The following is a 21251-nucleotide window of genomic DNA, read 5'->3' as shown; positions in this document are numbered from 1 at the left end:
TCTCATCTCATCTCATCTCCTCTCATCTCATCTCCTCTCATCTCCTCTCCTCATCTTTTGTCCTCTCCTCATCTTTTGTCCTCTCCTCTCCTCTCTACTCCTCTCATCTCATTTCCTCTCCTCTCTTGTCCTCTCATCTCATCTCTTGTCCTCTCCTCTCCTCATCATTTGTCCTCTCCTTTCCACTCTTGTCCTCTCCTTTCCTTTCCTCTCCTTGCCACTCTTCTCTTCTCCTCTCCTCTCCTCTCATATCCTCTCCACACCTCTTCTCCTCTCCTCTCCTCTCCTCTCCTCTCCACTCTTGCCCTCTCCTTTCCACTCTTGTCCTCTCCTTTCCTCTCCACTCCACTCCTCTCTTCTCTTCTCTTCTCTTCTCCTCTCCTCTTCCCTTATTTCCTCTCCACTCCACTCCACTCCTCTGATCTCATCTCATTTCCTCCCCTCGCTTGTCCTATCCTGCCCTCTCCACACTTCTCCTCTCCTCTCATCTCCTCTCCTCTCCTCTCCTCTCCTCTCCTCTCCTATCCTCTCCTCTCCTCGCTTGTCCTCTCCTCTCTTGTCCTCTCCTCTCTTGTCCTCTCCTCTCTTGTCCTCTCCTCTCTTGTCCTCCCCTCTCTTGTCCTCTCCTCTCCTCTCCTCTCTTGTCCTCTCCTCTCTTGTCCTCTCCTCTCTTGTCCTCTCCTCTCTTGTCCTCTCCTCTCTTGTCCTCTCCCCTTCTCTCCTCTCATCTCCTCTCCTCTCCTCTCCCCATCTTTTGTCATCTCCTCTTCACTCTTGTACTCTATTGTCCTCTCCTCTCCTTTCCACTCTTGTCCTCTCCTTTCCTCTCCACTCCTCTCTTCTCTTCTCTTCTCTTCTCCTCTCCTCTTCCCTTATTTCCTCTCCACTCCACTCCTCTGATCTCATCTCATTTCCTCCCCTCGCTTGTCCTATCCTGCCCTCTCCACACTTCTCCTCTCCTCTCCTCTCCTCTCCTCTCCTCTCCTCTCCTCTCCTCTCCTCTCCTCTCCTCTCCTCTCCTCTCCTCTCCTCTCCTCTCCTCTCTTGTCCTCTCCTCTCTTGTCCTCTCCTCTCTTGTCCTCTCCTCTCTTGTCCTCTCCTCTCTTGTCCTCTCCTCTCTTGTCCTCTCCTCTCCTCTCTTGTCCTCTCTCTTGTCCTCTCCTCTCTTGTCCTCTCCTCTCTTGTCCTCTCCTCTCTTGTCCTCTCTTGTCCTCTCCTGTCCTGTCCTCTCCCCTTCTCTCCTCTCATCTCCTCTCCTCTCCTCTCCTCTCCTCTCCACTTATCTCATCTCATCTCCTCTCCTCTCTTGTCCTCTCCTCTCCTCGCCACTCATCTCATCTCCTCTCATCTCTTGTCCTCTCCCGTCCTCTCCTCTCCTCTCATCTTTTGTCCTCTCCTCTCCTCATCTTTTGTCCTCTCCTCTCCACTCTTGTCCTCTCCTCTCCTCTCCACTCTTGTCCTCTCCTCTCTTCTCCACTCTTGTCCTCTCCTCTCCTTTCCACTCTTGTCCTCTCCTTTCCTCTCTTCTCTTCTCTTCTATTCTCTTCTCTTCTCTTCTCTTCTCTTCTCCTCTCCTCTTCCCTTATTTCCTCTCCACTCCACTCCACTCCTCTGATCTCATCTCATTTCCTCCCCTCGCTTGTCCTATCCTGCCCTCTCCACACTTCTCCTCTCCTCTCATCTCCTCTCCTCTCCTCTCCTCTCCTATCCTCTCCTCTCCTCTCTTGTCCTCTCCTCTCTGGTCCTCTCCTCTCTTGTCCTCCCCTCTCTTGTCCTCTCCTCTCCTCTCCTCTCCTCTCCTCTCTTGTCCTCTCTCTTGTCCTCTCCTCTCTTGTCCTCTCCTCTCTTGTCCTCTCCTCTCTTGTCCTCTCCTCTCCTGTCCTCTCCCCTTCTCTCCTCTCATCTCCTCTCCTCTCCTCTCCTCATCTTTTGTCCTCTCCTCTCCACTCTTGTACTCTATTGTCCTCTCCTCTCCTTTCCACTCTTGTCCTCTCCTTTCCTCTCCACTCCTCTCTTCTCTTCTCTTCTCTTCTCCTCTCCTCTTCCCTTATTTCCTCTCCACTCCACTCCTCTGATCTCATCTCATTTCCTCCCCTCGCTTGTCCTATCCTGCCCTCTCCACACTTCTCCTCTCCTCTCCTCTCCTCTCCTCTCCTCTCCTCTCCTCTCCTCTCCTCTCCTCTCCTCTCCTCTCATCTCCTCTCCTCTCTTGTCCTCTCCTCTCTTGTCCTCTCCTCTCTTGTCCTCTCCTCTCCTCTCTTGTCCTCTCCTCTCTTGTCCTCTCCTCTCTTGTCCTCTCTTGTCCTCTCCTCTCCTGTCCTCTCCCCTTCTCTCCTCTCATCTCCTCTCCTCTCATCTACTCTCCTCTCCTCTCCTCATCTTTTGTCCTCTCCTCTCCACTCTTGTACTCTCCTCTCTTGTCCTCTCCTCTCTTGTCCTCTCTTGTCCTCTCCTCTCCTCTCCCCTTCTCTCCTCTCATCTCCTCTCCTCTCCTCTCCTCTCCTCTCCTCTCCTATCCTCTCCTCTCCTCTCTTGTCCTCTCCTCTCTTGTCCTCTCCTCTCTTGTCCTCTCCTCTCTTGTCCTCTCCTCTCTCTTGTCCTCTCCTCTCTCTTGTCCTCTCCTCTCTTGTCCTCTCCTCTCTTGTCCTCTCCTCTCTTGTCCTCTCCTCTCTTGTCCTCTCTTGTCCTCTCCTCTCCTGTCCTCTCCCCTTCTCTCCTCTCATCTCCTCTCCTCTCATCTACTCTCCTCTCCTCTCCTCATCTTTTGTCCTCTCCTCTCCACTCTTGTACTCTCCTTTCCTCTCCTATCCACTCTTCTCCTCTCCTCTCCTCTCCTCTCCTCTCCTCTCCTCTCCTCTCCTCTCCTCTCCTCTCCTCTCCTCTCCTTTCCACTCTTGTCCTCTCCACTCTTGCCCTCCAGCTCTCCTCTCCTCTCCTCTCCTCTCCTCTTCTCTTCTCTTGTCCTCTCCTCTCCACTCTTGCCCTCCAGCACTCCTCTCCATTCCACTCCTCTCCACTCCACTCCACTCCTCTCCTCTCTGGTCCTCTCCTCTTCTGTCCTCTCCTGTCCTCTCCTCTCCCCTCATTGCACTCTCCCCTCATTTCCTCTCCTCTCCACTCTTGTCCTCTCCTCTCCTCTCCACTCCTCTCTTGTCCTCTCCTTTCCTCTCCCCTCTCCTCTCCACTCCTCTCTTGTCCTCTCCTCTCTTATCCTCTCCTATCCACTCCACTCCACTCCAATCCACCTCACATCCCATCTCATCTCATCTCATCTCATCTCCACTCCACTCCACTCCATTCCACTCCTCTGATCTGATCTCATCTCATTTCCTCCCCTCTCTTGTCCTATCCTGTCCTCTCCACGCTTCTCCTCTCATCTCCTCTCCTCTCCTCTCCTCTCCTCTCCTCTCTTGTCCTCTCCTCTTTTGTCCTCTCCTCTCTTGTCCTCTCCTCTCTTGTCCTCTCCTCTCTTGTCCTCTCTTGTCCTCTCCTCTCTTGTCCTCTCTTGTCCTCTCCTCTCTTGTCCTCTCTTGTCCTCTCCTCTCCTGTCCTCTCCCCTTCTCTCCTCTCATCTCCTCTCCTCTCATCTACTCTCCTCTCCTCTCCTCATCTTTTGTCCTCTCCTCTCCACTCTTGTACTCTCCTTTCCTCTCCTCTCCTCTCCTCCTCTCCTCTCTTCTCTTCTCCTCTCTTCTCTTCTCCTCTCTTCTCTTCTCTTCTCTTCTCCTTTCCACTCTTGTCCTCTCCACTCTTGCACTCCAGCTCTCCTCTCCACTCCACTCCACTCCTCTCCTCTCCTCTCCTCTCCTCCTCTCCTCTCTTCTCTTGTCCTCTCCTATCCACTCTTGCCCTCCAGCACTCCACTCCACTCCACTCCTCTCCTCTCATCTTTTGTCCTCTCCTCTTCTGTCCCCTCCTGTCCTCTCCTCTCCACTCTTGTCCTCTCCTCTCTTGTCCTATCCTCTCCTCTCCTATCCTCCTAACTCTTGTCCTCTCCTCCTCACTCTTGTCCTCTCCTCTCCACTCTTGTACTCTCCACTTTACCTCTCCTCTCCTCTCCTCTCTTCTCTTCTCTTCTCTTCTCTTCTACTCTCCTCTCCTCTCTTCTCTTCTCCTTTCCACTCTTGTCCTCTCCACTCTTGCCCTCCAGCTCTCCTCTCCTCTCCTTTCCTCTCCTCTCCTCTCCTCTTCTCTTCTCTTGTCCTCTCCTCTCCACTCTTGCCCTCCAGCACTCCTCTCCATTCCACTCCTCTCCACTCCACTCCTCTCCTCTCTGGTCCTCTCCTCTTCTGTCCTCTCCTGTCCTCTCCTCTCCCCTCATTGCACTCTCCCCTCATTTCCTCTCCTCTCCACTCTTGTCCTCTCCTCTCCACTCCTCTCTTGTCCTCTCCTTTCCTCTCCCCTCTCCTCTCCACTCCTCTCTTGTCCTCTCCTCTCTTATCCTCTCCTATCCACTCCACTCCACTCCAATCCACCTCACATCCCTTCTCATCTCATCTCATCTCATCTCCACTCCACTCCATTCCACTCCTCTGATCTGATCTCATCTCATTTCCTCCCCTCTCTTGTCCTATCCTGTCCTCTCCACGCTTCTCCTCTCATCTCCTCTCCTCTCCTCTCTTGTCCTCTCCTCTCTTGTCCTCTCCTCTCTTGTCCTCTCCTCTCTTGTCCTCTCCTCTCTTGTCCTCTCCTCTCTTGTCCTCTCTTGTCCTCTCCTCTCTTGTCCTCTCCTCTCTTGTCCTCTCTTGTCCTCTCCTCTCTTGTCCTCTCTTGTCCTCTCCTCTCCTGTCCTCTCCCCTTCTCTCCTCTCATCTCCTCTCCTCTCATCTACTCTCCCCTCCTCTCCTCATCTTTTGTCCTCTCCTCTCCACTCTTGTACTCTCCTTTCCTCTCCTCTCCTATCCTCTCCTCCTCTCCTCTCTTCTCTTCTCCTCTCTTCTCTTCTCCTCTCTTCTCTTCTCTTCTCTTCTCCTTTCCACTCTTGTCCTCTCCACTCTTGCACTCCAGCTCTCCTCTCCACACCACTCCACTCCTCTCCTCTCCTCCTCTCCTCGCTTCTCTTGTCCTCTCCTATCCACTCTTGCCCTCCAGCACTCCACTCCACTCCACTCCTCTCCTCTCATCTTTTGTCCTCTCCTCTTCTGTCCCCTCCTGTCCTCTCCTCTCCCCTCATTGCACTCTCCCCTCATTTCCTCTCCACTCTTGTCCTCTCCTCTCCACTCTTGTCCTCTACTCTCTTGTCCTATCCTCTCCTCTCCTATCCTCCTAACTCTTGTCCTCTCCTCCTCACTCTTGTCCTCTCCTCTCCACTCTTGTACTCTCCACTTTACCTCTCCTCTCCTCTCTTCTCTTCTCTTCTCTTCTCTTCTACTCTCCTCTCCTCTCTTCTCTTCTCCTTTCCACTCTTGTCCTCTCCACTCTTGCCCTCCAGCACTCCTCTCCACTCCTCTCCTCTCCTCTCCTCTCCTCTCTTCTCTTGTCCTCTCCTCTCCACTCTTGCCCTCCATCACTCCACTCCACTCCTCTCCACTCCTCTCCACTCCACTCCTCTCCTCTCATCTTTTGACCTCTCCTCTTCTGTCCTCTCCTGTCCTCTCCTCTCCCCTCATTGCACTCTCCCCTCATTTCCTCTCCACTCTTGTCCTCTCCTCTCCACTCCTCTCTTGCCCTCTCCTTTCCTCTCCCCCTCTCTTCTCCACTCCTCTCTTGTCCTCTCCTCTCTTATCCTCTACTCTCCTCTCCACTCCACTCCACTCCACTCCACCTCACATCCCATCTCATCTCCTCTCAACTCCTCTCATCTTTTGTCCTCTCCTCTCCACTCTTGTCCACTCCTCTCCTCTCTCCTCTCCACTCCACTCCTCTCCACTCCACTCATCTCCTCTCCACTGTTGTCCTCTCCTCTCCACTCTTGTCCTCTCCACTCTTTACCTCTCCTCTCCTCCTCTCCTCTCCTCGCCTCTCCTCTCCTCTCCTCTCTTGTCCTCTCCTCTCCACTCTTGTCCTCTCCTCTCCACTCTTGTCCTTACATTTACATTTACATTTAAGTCATTTAGCAGACGCTCTTATCCAGAGCGACTTACAAATTGGTGAATTCACCTTCTGACATCCAGTGGAACAGCCACTTTACAATAGTGCATCTAAATCATTTAAGGGGGGGGGGGGTGAGAAGGATTACTTTATCCTATCCTAGGTATTCCTTGAAGAGGTGGGGTTTCAGGTGTTTCCGGAAGGTGGTGATTGACTCCGCTGTCCTGGCGTCGTGAGGGAGTTTGTTCCACCATTGGGGGGCCAGAGCAGCGAACAGTTTGTCCTCTCCACTCTTGTCCTCTCCTCTCCACTCTTGTCCTCTCCTCTCCACTCTTGTCCTCTCCTCTCCACTCTTGTCCTCTCCACTCTTGTCCTCTCCTCTCCACTCTTGTCCTCTCCACTCTTGTCTTCTCCACTCTTGTCCTCTCCACTCTTGTCCTCTCCACTCTTGTCCTCTCCACTCTTGTCCTCTACTCTCCTCCTCACTCTTGTCCTCTCCTCTCCACTCTTGTACTCTCCACTCTTGTCCTCTCCTCTCCTCTTCACCCTTGTCCTCTCCTCTCCACTCTTGTACTCCCCACACTTTTCCTCTCCTCTCCTGTCCTTTCCACTCTTGTCCTCTCCACTCTTGTCCTCTCCTCTCTTGTCCTCTCCTCTCTTGTCCTCTCCCCTCTTGTCCTCTCCACTCTTGTCCTCTCCTCTCCACTCCTCTCTTGTCCTCTCCTTTCCTCTCCCCCTCTCTTCTCCACTCCTCTCTTGTCCTCTCCTCTCTTATCCTCTACACTCCTCTCCACTCTTGTCCTCTCCTATCTTCTCCTCTCCTCTCATCTCATCTCCTCTCCTCTCTTGTCCTCTCCTCTCACTCTTGTCCTCTCCTCTCTTGTCCTCTCCTCTCCACTCTTGTCCTCTCCTCTCATCTCATCTCATCTCCACTCCTCTCTTGTCATCTCCTCTCCACTCTTGTCATCTCCTCTCCACTCTTGTCATCTCCTCTCCACTCTGGTCCTCTCCTCTCCTCTCCTCTCCTCTCCTCCTCACCCTTGTCCTCTCCTCTCCACTCTTGTACTCCCCACTCTTTTCCTCTCCTCTCCTGTCCTTTCCACCCTTGTCCTCTCCACCCTTGTCCTCTCCACTCTTGTCCTCTCCTCTCTTGTCCTCTCCTCTCTTGTCCTCTCCTCTCCACTCTTGTCCTCTCCTATCTTCTCCTCTCCTCTCATCTCATCTCCTCGCCTCTCTTTTCCTCTCTTCTCACTCTTGTCCTCTCCACTCTTGTCCTCTCCTCTCTTGTCCTCTCCTCTCCACTCTTGTCCTCTCCTCTCCTCTCCTCTCCTCTCTTGTCCTCTCCTCTCCACTCTTGTCCTCTCCTCTCTTGTCCTATCCTCTCCTCTCCTATCCTCCTAACTCTTGTCCTCTCCTCCTCACTCCTGTCCTCTCCTCTCCACTCTTGTACTCTCCACTTTACCTCTCCTCTCCTCTCCTCTCTTCTCTTCTCTTCTACTCTCCTCTCCTCTCCTCTCTTCTCTTCTCCTTTCCACTCTTGTCCTCTCCACTCTTGCCCTCCAGCACTCCACTCCACTCCTCTCCTCTCCTCTCTTCTCTTGTCCTCTCCTCTCCACTCTTGCCCTCCATCACTCCACTCCACTCCTCTCCACTCCTCTCCACTCCACTCCTCTCCTCTCATCTTTTGACCTCTCCTCTTCTGTCCTCTCCTGTCCTCTCCTCTCCCCTCATTGCACTCTCCCCTCATTTCCTCTCCACTCTTGTCCTCTCCTCTCCACTCCTCTCTTGTCCTCTCCTTTCCTCTCCCCCTCTCTTCTCCACTCCTCTCTTGTCCTCTCCTCTCTTATCCTCTCCTCTCCTCTCCACTCCACTCCACTCCAATCCACCTCACATCCCATCTCATCTCATCTCAACTCCTCTCATCTTTTGTCCTCTCCTCTCCACTCTTGTCCACTCCTCTCCTCTCTCCTCTCCACTCCACTCCAATCCTCTCCTCTCCACTGTTGTCCTCTCCTCTCCACTCTTGTCCTCTCCACTCTTTACCTCTCCTCTCCTCTCCTCCTCTCTTGTCCTCTCCTCTCCACTCTTGTCCTCTCCTCTCCACTCTTGTCCTCTCCTCTCCACTCTTGTCCTCTCCACTCTTGTCCTCTCCACTCTTGTCCTCGCCACTCCTATCCTCTCCTCTCCTCCTCACTCTTGTCCTGTACTCTCCACTCTTGTACTCTCCACTCTTGTACTCTCCACTCTTGTCCTCTCCTCTCCTCTCCTCCTCACTCTTGTACTCTCCTCCTCACTCTTGTCCTCTCCTCCTCACTCTTGTCCTCTCCTCTCCACTCTTGTACTCCCCACTCTTTTCCTCTCCTCTCCTCTCTTGTCCTTTCCACTCTTGTCCTCTCCACTCTTGTCCTCTCTTGTCCTCTCCTCTCTTGTCCTCTCCTCTCCACTCTTGTCCTCTCCTCTCTTCTCCTCTCCTCTCATCTCATCTCCTCTCCTCTCTTGTCCTCTCCTCTCCACTCTTGTCCTCCCCTATCTTATCCTCTCCTCTCATCTCATCTCCTCTCCTCTCTTGTCCTCTCCTCTCACTCTTGTCCTCTCCACTCTTGCCCTCCAGCACTCCACTCCACTCCACTCCTCTCCTCTCCTCTCCTCTCCTCTCCTCTCTTCTCTTGTCTTCTCCTCTCCACTCTTGCCCTCCAGCACTCCACTCCACTCCTCTCCACTCCTCTCCACTCCACTCCTCTCATCTTTTGACCTCTCCTCTTCTGTCCTCTCCTGTCCTCTCCTCTCCCCTCATTGCACTCTCCCCTCATTTCCTCTCCACTCTTGTCTTCTCCTCTCCACTCCTCTCTTGTCCTCTCCTTTCCTCTCCCCCTCTCTTCTCCACTCCTCTCTTGTCCTCTCCTCTCTTATCCTCTCCTCTCCAGTCCACTCCACTCCAATCCACCTCACATCCCATCTCATCTCATCTCAACTCCTCTCATCTTTTGTCCACTCCTCTCCTCTCTCCACTCCACTCCACTCCACTCCTCTCCACTCCACTCCAATCCTCTCCTCTCCACTGTTGTCCTCTCCTCTCCACTCTTGTCCTCTCCACTCTTTACCTTTCCTCTCCTCTCCTCCTCTCTTGTCCTCTCCTCTCCACTCTTGTCCTCTCCTCTCCACTCTTGTCCTCTCCTCTCCACTCTTAACCTCTCCACTCTTGTACTCTCCACTCTTGTCCTCTCAACTCTTGTCCTCGCCACTCCTATCCTCTCCTCTCCTCCTCACTCTTGTCCTGTACTCTCCACTCTTGTACTCTCCACTCTTGTACTCTCCACTCTTGTACTCTCCACTCTTGTCCTCTCCTCTCCTCTCCTCCTCACTCTTGTCCTCTCCTCCTCACTCTTGTCCTCTCCTCCTCACTCTTGTCCTCTCCTCCTCACTCTTGTCCTCTCCTCCTCACTCTTGTCCTCTCCTCTCCACTCTTGTACTCCCCACTCTTTTCCTCTCCTCTCCTCTCCTGTCCTTTCCACTCTTGTCCTCTCCACTATTGTCCTCTCCTCTCTTGTCCTCTCCTCTCTTGTCCTCTCCTCTCCACTCTTGTCCTCTCCTCTCTCCTCCTCTCTTCTCCTCTCCTCTCTTCTCCTCTCCTCTCTTGTCCTCTCCCCTCCACTCTTGTCATCTCCTCTCCACTCTTGTCCTCTCCACTCTTGTCCTCTCCACTCTTGTCCTCTCCACTCTTGTCCTCTCCACTCTTGTCCTCTCCTCTCCACTCTTGTCCTCTCCTCTCCTCTCTCATCTCATCTCATCTCATCTCCTCTCCTCTCTTGTCCTCTCCTCTCCACTCTTGTCATCTCCTCTCCACTCTTGTCATCTCCTCTCCACTCTTGTCCTCTCCTCTCTTGTCCTATCCTCCCCTCTCCTCCTCACTCTTGTCCTCTCCTCCTCACTCTTGTCTTCTCCTCTCCACTCTTGTACTCTCCACTTGACATCTCCTCTCCTCTCCTCTCCTCTCCTTTCCTCTCATCTCCTCTCTCATCTCATCTCCACTCTTGTCCTCTCCTCTCCACTCTTGTCCTCTCCTCTCCACTCTTTTCCTCTCCTTTCCTCTCCACTCTTGTCCTCTCCTCTCCTCTCCACTCTTGTCCTCTCCTCTCCTCTCTTGTCCTCTCCTCTCTTGTCCTCTCCTCTCCTCTCTTGTCCTCTCCTCTCCTCTCTTGTCCTCTCCTCTCCACTCTTGTCCTCTCCTCTCCACTCTTGTCCTCTCCTCTCTTGTCCTCTCCTCTCCACTCTTGTCCTCTCCTCTCCACTCTTGTCCTCTCCTCTCTTGTCCTCTCCTCTCTTGTCCTCTCCTCTCCACTCTTGTTCTCTCCTCTCTTCTCCTCTCCTCTCATATCTTGTCCTCTCCACTCCTCTCCTCTCTTGTCCTCTCATCTCATCTCCTCTCCTCTCCTCCCTCCATGCCTCCATGCCAGATTACATTTCATGGTAGGACCGGGGAGAGGGTAGAAATCAGCCACAGATGTTCACTGACAGAAACATTTTTAAGATTGAAAACAGTTCACAACACAGTATTCCCCTGATGAATAAGTCCCCGTCTAGTCCTATAGAGCTAAAGACCTTGATGACTCTGACTGTTCCGCTTGTGCAATAGATTTTCCATTTACTCTGTTGCTTTCTGTCGCTCTGCGTCTAATAGCCGTGGTGTATTCATTTCTGACTCAATGTTTGTATATTTATTTTTACATCACTTTTTCCCAGCAGCGCTAGCTAGCCAATGTTCTGTGTGAAGGAACGTCAACCGATCGGTCTGATTGAAATTAAATAAACATCACACCTTGGCCTGCCAGGTTGTGAAATAAGATCAGTTGCGATTGACATGGGTTAGGGTTAGGTTAGATTAGGTTAGGGTTAGATTAGGTTAGGGTTAGCCTAATGGGTTATGGTTAGAATAGATTAGGTTCGGGTTAGCCTAATGGGTTAGGGTTAGGTTGGGGTTAGGTTAGGGTTTGGTTAGGTTAGGGTTAGCCTAATGGGTTAGGGTTAGGTTGGGTTTAGGTTAGGGTTAGATTAGGTTAGGCTTAGGCTAGGGTTAGATTAGGTTAGGGTTAGGTTAGGGTTAGCCTAATAGGTTATGATTAGGTTAGGGTTAGCCTAATGGGTTAGGTTGGGGTTAGGTAGGGTTAGATTAGGTTAGGTTAGGGTTAGATTAGGTTAGGGTTAGGTTAGGATTAGCCTAATAGGTAATGGTTAGGTTAGGGTTAGGTTAGGGTTAGCCTAATGGGTTAGATTAGGTTAGGGTTAGCCTAATGGGTTAGAGTTAGGTTAGGATAGGGTTAGGGCTAGTTTAGGGTTAACCTAATGGGTTAGGGTTAGGTTAGGATTAACCTAATGGGTTAGGTTAGTTTAGGTTAGGGTTAGCCTAAAGGGTTAGGGTTAGGTTAGGGTTAGCCTAATGGGTTAGGTTAGGGTTAGGTTAGGTTAGGGTTAGCCTAATGTGTTGGGGTTAGGTTAGGTTAGGGTTAGGTTAGGGTTAGCCTAATGGGTTAGGTTAGGTTCGGGTTAGGTTAGGTTAGGTTAGGGTTAGATTAGGTTAGGGTTAGGTTAGGATTAGCCTAATAGGTTATGATTAGGTTAGGGTTAGGTTAGGGTTAGGTTAGGGTTAGCCTAATAGGTTATGATTAGGTTAGGGTTAGGTTAGGGTTAGGTTAGGGTTAGCCTAATGGGTTAGATTAGGTTAGGGTTAGCCTAATGGGTTAGAGTTAGGTTAGGATAGGGTTAGGGCTAGTTTAGGGTTAACCTAATGGGTTAGGGTTAGGTTAGGGTTAACCTAATGGGTTAGGTTAGTTTAGGTTAGGGTTAGCCTAAAGGGTTAGGGTTAGGTTAGGGTTAGCCTAATGGGTTAGGTTAGGGTTAGGTTAGGTTAGGGTTAGCCTAATGTGTTGGGGTTAGGTTAGGTTAGGGTTAGGTTAGGGTTAGCCTAATGGGTTAGGTTAGGTTCGGGTTAGGTTAGGTTCGGGTTAGGTTAAGGGTAGGGTTAGGTTAGGTTAAGGGTAGGGTTAGGTTAGGGTTAGCCTAATGGGTTAGGTTAGATTAGGGTTAGCCTAATGTGTTAGTGTTAAGGTTAGGTTAGGGTTAGCCTAATGGGTTAGGGTTAGCCTAATGGGTTAGGGTTAGGGTAGGGTTAGCCTAATGGGTTAGGGTTAGGGTAGGGTTAGCCTAATGGGTTAGGGTTAGGGTAGGGTTAGCCTAATGGGTTAGGGTTAGGTTGGGGTTAGCCTAATGGGTTAGGGTTAGGGTTAGGTTAGTGTTAGGTTGGGGTTAGCCTAATGGGTTAGGGTTAGGTTAGGGTTAGCCTAAAGGGTTAGGGTTAGGTTAGGGTTAGCCTAATGGGTTAGGTTAGGGTTAGGTTAGGTTAGGGTTAGCCTAATGTGTTGGGGTTAGGTTAGGTTAGGGTTAGGTTAGGGTTAGCCTAATGGGTTAGGTTAGGTTCGGGTTAGGTTAGGTTAGGGTTAGATTAGGTTAGGTTAGGGTTAGGTTAGGATTAGCCTAATAGGTTATGATTAGGTTAGGGTTAGGTTAGGGTTAGGTTAGGGTTAGCCTAATAGGTTATGATTAGGTTAGGGTTAGGTTAGGGTTAGGTTAGGGTTAGCCTAATGGGTTAGATTAGGTTAGGGTTAGCCTAATGGGTTAGAGTTAGGTTAGGATAGGGTTAGGGCTAGTTTAGGGTTAACCTAATGGGTTAGGGTTAGGTTAGGGTTAACCTAATGGGTTAGGTTAGTTTAGGTTAGGGTTAGCCTAAAGGGTTAGGGTTAGGTTAGGGTTAGCCTAATGGGTTAGGTTAGGGTTAGGTTAGGTTAGGGTTAGCCTAATGTGTTGGGGTTAGGTTAGGTTAGGGTTAGGTTAGGGTTAGCCTAATGGGTTAGGTTAGGTTCGGGTTAGGTTAAGGGTAGGGTTAGGTTAGGTTAAGGGTAGGGTTAGGTTAGGGTTAGCCTAATGGGTTAGGTTAGATTAGGGTTAGCCTAATGTGTTAGTGTTAAGGTTAGGTTAGGGTTAGCCTAATGGGTTAGGGTTAGCCTAATGGGTTAGGGTTAGGGTAGGGTTAGCCTAATGGGTTAGGGTTAGGGTAGGGTTAGCCTAATGGGTTAGGGTTAGGGTAGGGTTAGCCTAATGGGTTAGGGTTAGGTTGGGGTTAGCCTAATGGGTTAGGGTTAGGGTTAGGTTAGTGTTAGGTTGGGGTTAGCCTAATGGGTTAGGGTTAGGGTAGGGTTAGCCTAATGGGTTAGGGTTAGGGTAGGGTTAGCCTAATGGGTTAGGGTTAGGTTGGGGTTAGCCTAATGGGTTAGGGTTAGGTTGGGGTTAGCCTAATGCGTTTGGGTTAGGTTAGTATTAGGTTAGGGTTAGCCTAATGGGCTAGGGTTAGGTTAGGGTTAGCCTAATGGGTTAGGGTTAGGTTGGGGTTAGCTTAGGGTTAGCCTAATGGGTTAGGGTTAGGTTGGGGTTAGCCAAATGGGTTAGGGTTAGGTTAGGGTTAGGTTAGGGTTAGCCTAATGGGTTAGGGTTATGTTGGGGTTAGCCTAATGGGTTAGGGTTAGGGCCTAATGCCAATACTGATTTCTATTATGTAAAGTCCGTTAGAACATATTTACTCCTTCAGAACAGGACTGTGTTCTAAATGGAACCCTTGATAGTGCACTACTTTAGACCAGGGCCCATAGCAGTGGTCAAAAGTAGTGCCCTACGTTTGACCATGACCCATAGGGTAGTGCCCTACTTTTGACCAGGACCCATAGGGTAGTGCACTACTTTTGCCCATAGGCAATATATAGGGAATAATGTTATATTTGGGACACAGACAGCAGTATAGAAATTGAGCAGGATTGTGGGAAAGGCAAAAAGGAGTGAGTGCCTCGTGTTACAGAGGCTGGAGCAGGAGTGTTTTGATTGACTGTTCTAGAGGCAGTAGCAGGAGTGTTTTGATTGACTGTTCTAGAGGCAGTAGCAGGAGTGTTTTGATTGACTGTTCTAGAGGCAGTAGCAGGAGTGTTTTGATTGACTGTTCTAGAGGCTGTAGCAGGAGTGTTTTGATTGACTGTTCTAGAGGCAGTAGCAGGAGTGTTTTGATTGTCTGTTCTAGAGGCAGTAGCAGGAGTGTTTTGATTGACTGTTCTAGAGGCTGGAGCAAGAGTGTTTTGATTGACTGTTACAGAGGCTGGAGCAGGAGTGTTTTGATTGACTGTTACAGAGGCTGGAGCAGGAGTGTTTTGATTGACTGTTACAGAGGCTGGAGCAGGAGTGTTTTGATTGACTTTTGTAGAGGCTGTAGCAGGAGTGTTTTGATTGACTTTTGTAGAGGCTGGAGCAGGAGTGTTTTGATTGACTGTTACAGAGGCTGGAGCAGGAGTGTTTTGATTGACTGTTACAGAGGCTGGAGCAGGAGTGTTTTGATTGACTGTTCTAGAGGCTGTAGCAGGAGTGTTTTGATTGTCTGTTCTAGAGGCTGTAGCAGGAGTGTTTTGATTGACTGTTTCAGAGGCTGTAGCAGGAGTGTTTTGATTGACTGTTACAGAGGCTGTAGCAGGAGTGTTTTGATTGACTGTTACAGAGGCTGTAGAAGGAGTGTTTTGATTGACTGTTCTAGAGGCTGTAGCAGGAGTGTTTTGATTGACTGTTACAGAGGCTGTAGCAGGAGTGTTTTGATTGTCTGTTCTAGAGGCTGTAGCAGGAGTGTTTTGATTGAGTGAATTAATATTTAGCATTTAATGTGAAGGTTAAGGTGACTACAGAACAATGAGAAGTCATGTCAAATAATGAACTTGCAGGTTTGATCCTGTTTAAACAATAAAACCTTTGTTGAGTTTGTGGATCAACATAGTCGTGGCGATGTGTGATTAATACACCCATTTTGAGACTTTAAAATGAAGGACATATCGCGATTGATTGTTGAAGAATATAACTTATTGTATGCCTCGTGAATTTAGCTAAACTCTCGTACCCCATCAGAACCTAAAATATAAGGTTGTTTTGCTACATTGTTTGTCCACAATATAATTGTAAACAAAGAGAGTGTAAAGCCTCAAAACACGGTTAAACGTATCATTTTGAACTTATTCAGTACGTAGATGGTAAGTCGGTGTCCATAGCTGTCTACAGATTTGAAAGAGATAACATTTATTCAGCCCCATCACCCCTAATGTATCAGAAACAGTAGTGGGGTGTCTGCTTTGTTGTCGTTTGAACTGCGGATTTCACCTTTAGTGAGTAATGCTATTTAGAGCTGTTATGAAAGTGAGGATAAATGAAGACGTTATACAGAGAACATAAAACAAATGTAGAGGTTATTTTATTCTTCATTATTTGGTGTTGTGTTGTAGGAGGATTCAGTGTGGACGCAGTGGGATGTGAAACAGAGTATTTTTTTAAATAGCTTGGCTCCGTATAGGGGAGTTGTTCTGGAATAGTTTGGCTCCGTATAGGGGAGTTGTTCTGGAATAGTTTGGCTCCGTATAGGGGAGTTGTTCTGGTTTCTGATCAGCAGGAATATGCTTCTGTGACGTTAACTACTGGGTGAGTGTATCACTGAGTGTATCAGTTGCAGCAGTTTCTTCCAGTTGTGTCAATCTTCTTCCTGAATATAAATGTATTCCCAAATGTATTCTCAAGTTTCAAGTGAATTGAGTGATTTCTTCTTTTTTTTAATAGTCCATGCACTCCATAAAACAATATCAGTGCCTGTGAGGTTTAAGCCTTAGCACACTTTTATTCAATCTACGGTTATTTGTTCTGTCTATAGGATTAAACTGTTCTTTGTCTTGGAGGGGTCAGAACTTCATCAACAACAACAGTTGTTAGTAAAGCATCTAAAGAGTCAGTCACATTGTTGTCTCGCAAAATGGCACCTTTATGGGGCAGCAGGGTAGCCTAGTGGTTAGAGCGTTGGACTAGTAACCGGAAGTTTGCGAGTTCAAACCCCCAAGCTGACAAGGTACAAATCTGTTGTTCTGCCCCTGAACAGGCAGTTAACCCACTGTTCCCAGGCCGTCATTGAAAATAAGCATTTGTTCTTAACTGACTTGCCTGGTTAAATAAAGGTAAAAATTAAAAATAAAAAATAAAATAAAAAAAATAGGATGTACAAACACAAGACAGAACATCATGATATCAGCCTCTCTCTCTGCCCTGATAAGACATCAAAATACACATTTTAGTTCATTGGCAAAAGCAAAAAATAAAAATCCCAGGCAGTGTGGAATCTTGTTACTTTATTGGGGTTTGGATTTGTAAGAAAATCTAATTCATATAGAGATAATTTATATATATTTAATTGATATATATTTATATATATAGTTTATTTATATATAGATCATTTCTATATCATTCATTTGTATGCACATCTGTGCTGCCGAGTCTGCCAGCCAGAAAAAGTGAGTTCTACCCCATTCTGTTTATCATAATTCAAATTCAAGACTAGCAACTTGTGATGTTAACATCCAACTTTTCTTTTGATTAAAATATAACGTTGGAGGAGACTTGGCTGTTTGCTTTTTACTTACGGCGTCTGGCTCTATTATAAAGCATAGAAGATTAAGCCTGCATCCCAAATGAAGCCTTATTTCCCTATGTAGTGCACTACTTTAGACCAGAGGGCCCTGGTAGTAGTAGTGCACTACTTTAGACCAGACGGCCCTGGTAGTTGTAGTGCACTACATAGGGAATAGGGTGCTATTTGAACAGTTGATATGAGGAGTTGAAGAATTTATTTCCCAAATGCCAAATCAACACTTTTTTCACATTTGTGTTTTTCATCAGAAATGTGTGCTTATGGGCACCTTCATGTGTGTGTAAAATATGAATGTCCTCGGATGTCTTATTCGTCGATGTATCCATAGTTTAGCTGGAATGGATTATTCGTATTCTATATATTTGACTGTGATATGTGGTTGTCTCACCTAGCTATCTAAGATGAATGCATCTAACAGTACGTAACAGCAGCAGCAGTCTTACACTGGTGTCCTCTCTCAGGTAGACTACGGTAATGTGGTCTCCTCTCTCAGGTAGACTACGGTAATGTGGTGTCCTCTCTCTGGTAGACTACGGTAATGTGGTGTCCTCTCTCAGGTAGACTACGGTAATGTGGTCTCAATGTGGTCTCCTCTCTCTGGTAGACTACGGTAATGTGGTCTCCTCTCTCTGGTAGACTACGGTAATGTGGTGTCCTCTCTCAGGTAGACTACGGTAATGTGGTGTCCTCTCTCAGGTAGACTACGGTAATGTGGTGTCCTCTCTCAGATAGACTATGGTAATGTGGTCTCCTCTCTCAGGTAGACTACGGTAATGTGGTCTCCTCTCTCAGGTAGACTACGGTAATGTGGTCTCCTCTCTCAGGTAGACTACGGTAATGTGGTGTCCTCTCTCAGGTAGACTACAGCAATGTGGTGTCCTCTCTCAGGTAGACTACGGTAATGTGGTCTCCTCTCTCAGGTAGACTACGGTAATGTGGTGTCCTCTCTCAGGTAGACTACGGTAATGTGGTCTCCTCTCTCAGGTAGACTACGGTAATGTGGTGTCCTCTCTCTGGTAGACTACGGTTATGTGGTCTCCTCTCTCAGGTAGACTACGGTAATGTGGTGTCCTCTCTCAGGTAGACTACAGTAATGTGGTGTCCTCTCTCTGTTAGACTACAGTAATGTGGTCTCCTCTCTCAGGTAGACTACGGTAATGTGGTCTCCTCTCTCAGGTAGACTATGGTAATGTGGTGTCCTCTCTCTGGTAGACTACAGTAATGTGGTGTCTTCTCTCTGGTAGACTACAGTAATGTGGTCTCCTCTCTCTGGTAGACTACAGTAATGTGGTGTCCTCTCTCAGGTAGACTACAGTAATGTGGTGTCCTCTCTCAGGTAGACTACGGTAATGTGGTCTCCTCTCTCAGGTAGACTACGGTAATGTGGTGTCCTCTCTCAGTTAGACTACGGTGGTGTGGTGTCCTCTCTCAGGTAGACTACAGTAATGCTGTCTCCTCTCTCAGTTAGACTACAGTAATGTGGTCTCCTCTCTCAGGTAGACTACGGTAATGTGGTCTCCTCTCTCAGGTAGACTATTGTAATGTGGTGTCCTCTCTCTGGTAGACTACAGTAATGTGGTGTCTTCTCTCTGGTAGACTACAGTAATGTGGTCTCCTCTCTCTGGTAGACTACAGTAATGTGGTGTCCTCTCTCAGGTAGACTACAGTAATGTGGTGTCCTCTCTCAGGTAGACTACGGTAATGTGGTCTCCTCTCTCAGGTAGACTACGGTAATGTGGTGTCCTCTCTCAGTTAGACTACGGTGGTGTGGTGTCCTCTCTCAGGTAGACTACAGTAATGCTGTCTCCTCTCTCAAGTAGACTACAGTAATGTGGTCTCCTCTCTCAGGTAGACTACAGTAGTCTCATCCGTATACTCATTTATGTTTGTTTTGTGTTCCCCTCCGTGTCTCCTCTCTTCCTCCTCTCCGTGTCTCCTCCTCCTATCCTCTCCTCCTCTCCGTGTCTCCTCCTCCTATCCTCTCCGTGTCTCCTCTCCTCTCCGTGTCTCCTCCTCCTGTACTCTCCTCCTCTCCAGAGATCATGTACAGCTGGGTGTTCAACGAGTTCCCATCGTTTGTGGCCGAGGACAGCCGGCGGTTCATCTCCCAGGTAACGGGCAACCTGTACGTGTCCAAGGTGCAGCCTAGCGACGTGGGCAGCTACATCTGTCTGGTGAAGAACACGGTGACCAACGCCAGGGTCCTCAGCCCGCCCACGCCACTCACACTCAGAACAGATGGTGAGACGCCCCTGACACACCCCTTCATCCCTCTACACACGCCCCTGACACACCCCTTCATCCCTCTACACATGCCCCTGACATACCCCTTCATCCCTCTACACACGCCGCTGACACACCCCTTCACCCCTCTACACACGCCCCTGATACACCCCTTCACCCCTCTACACACGCCACTGACACACCCCTTCATCCCTCTACACACGCCACTGACACACCCCTTCACCCCCTACACACGCCCCTGATACACCCCTTCACCCCTCTACACACGCCCCTGACACACCCCTTCACCCCTCTACACACGCCCCTGACACACCCCTTCACCCCTCTACACACGCCCCTGATACACCCCTTCACCCCTCTACACACACCACTGACAGCCTCCTCATACCTCACAATCTGTACCCTCCTCATATAGGTGGAAACCTAATGGCAAATTTAGGTACTGTAATACATGAAAACTCAGACACGCCACCCGGAAGTGGTCTAATATTTCACTTCCTGTAATGTGTTTACATAAGCATACATCAGATATTCATTTAAAATGTGTTTTCCCCTTGGTGGCCAAGAATAGATGGTCAGGAAGCTTTATCATTTGTGGCTTTCTCTAATCACGCACAATGTGCCCTGGCCAAACCAGCCGTCAGGGAAATCATCTCTCCCGCATAAAATGAACTGAATCAATAGTTGTCATTGGTGAATGGGATGCTAGGTCTTTTTATACTGTTAGCCTCTCAGGGGTGTAGGCTCGGACGGTGGTGCTGGAGAAAGGAGAGGAGAGGTGTTGGATTCAGGTGTGTCTCTCTCTCTACATCTGGCTACACAGAGGATCGCTCATCATCACCTAGTGCAGCTCCGCTCATCATCACCTAGTGCAGTGCCGCTCATCATCACCTAGTGCAGCGCCGCTCATCATCACCTAGTGCAGCGGCGCTCATCATCACCTAGTGCAGCGCCGCTCATCATCACCTAGTGCAGCGCCGCTCATCATCACCTAGTGCAGCGCCGCTCATCATCACCTAGTGCAGCGCCGCTCATCATCACCTAGTGCAGCGCCGCTCATCATCACCTAGTGCAGCGCCGCTCATCATCACCTAGTGCAGCGCCGCTCATCATCACCTAGTGCACCTAGTGCAGCGCCGCTCATCATCACCTAGTGCACCTAGTGCAGCGCCGCTCATCATCACCTAGTGCAGCGCCGCTCATCATCACCTAGTGCAGCGCCGCTCATCATCACCTAGTGCAGCGCCGCTCATCATCACCTAGTGCACCTAGTGCAGCGCCGCTCATCATCACCTAGTGCACCTAGTGCAGCGCCGCTCATCATCACCTAGTGCACCTAGTGCAGCGCCGCTCATCATCACCTAGTGCACCTAGTGCAGCGCCGCTCATCATCACCTAGTGCAGCGCCGCTCATCATCACCTAGTGCAGCGCCGCTCATCATCACCTAGTGCAGCGCCGCTCATCATCACCTAGTGCAGCGCGCTCATCATCACCTAGTGCAGCGCCGCTCATCATCACCTAGTGCAGCGCCGCTCATCTTCACCTATTGCACCTAGTGCAGCGCCGCTCATCATCACCTAGTGCACCTAGTGCAGCGCCGCTCATCATCACCTAGTGCACCTAGTGCAGCGCCGCTCATCATCACCTAGTGCACCTAGTGCAGCGCCGCTCATCATCACCTAGTGCACCTAGTGCAGCGCCGCTCATCATCACCTAGTGCACCTAGTGCAGCGCCGCTCATCATCACCTAGTGCACCTAGTGCAGCGCCGCTCATCATCACCTAGTGCACCTAGTGCAGCGCCGCTCATCATCACCTAGTGCACCTAGTGCAGCGCGCTCATCATCACCTAGTGCAGCGACGCTCATCATCACCTAGTGCAGCGCCGCTCATCATCACCTAGTGCAGCGCCGCTCATCATCACCTAGTGCACCTAGTGCAGCGCCGCTCATCATCACCTAGTGCAGTGCCGCTCATCATCACCTAGTGCAGCGCCGCTCATCATCACCTAGTGCAGCGCCGCTCATCATCACCTAGTGCAGCGCCGCTCATCATCACCTAGTGCAGCGCCGCTCATCATCACCTAGTGCAACGCCGCTCATCATCACCTAGTGCAGCGCCGCTCATCATCACCTAGTGCAACGCCGCTCATCATCACCTAGTAGCGCCGCTCATCATCACCTAGTGCAGCGCCGCTCATCATCACCTAGTGCAGCGCCGCTCATCATCACCTAGTGCAACGCCGCTCATCATCACCTAGTGCAGCGCCGCTCATCATCACCTAGTGCAGCGCCGCTCATCATCACCTAGTGCAACGCCGCTCATCATCACCTAGTGCAGCGCCGCTCATCATCACCTAGTGCAACGCCGCTCATCATCACCTAGTGCAACGCCGCTCATCATCACCTAGTGCAACGCCGCTCATCATCACCTAGTG

General features: G+C 49.8%; 1 protein-coding gene across 1 annotated transcript in view; it reads left to right on the top strand.

Moving 5' to 3' along the window:
- Positions 1-21251, top strand: part of LOC135553261 (contactin-5-like) — a 447274-nt gene that overhangs the window by 77891 nt on the left and 348132 nt on the right. Inside the window, exon 4 of the mRNA XM_064985436.1 lies at positions 18608-18811. Coding sequence (XP_064841508.1) covers positions 18608-18811 — 204 coding nt within the window. The remainder of the gene's footprint in view (positions 1-18607; positions 18812-21251) is intronic.

Source organism: Oncorhynchus masou, chromosome 13 (genome assembly GCF_036934945.1).
Source record: "Oncorhynchus masou masou isolate Uvic2021 chromosome 13, UVic_Omas_1.1, whole genome shotgun sequence".
In the NCBI taxonomy this organism is placed as follows: Eukaryota; Metazoa; Chordata; class Actinopteri; order Salmoniformes; family Salmonidae; genus Oncorhynchus; species Oncorhynchus masou.
The sequence above is the reverse complement of the archived record's forward strand: the minus strand, read 5'-3'. Positions and strand labels throughout refer to the sequence as shown.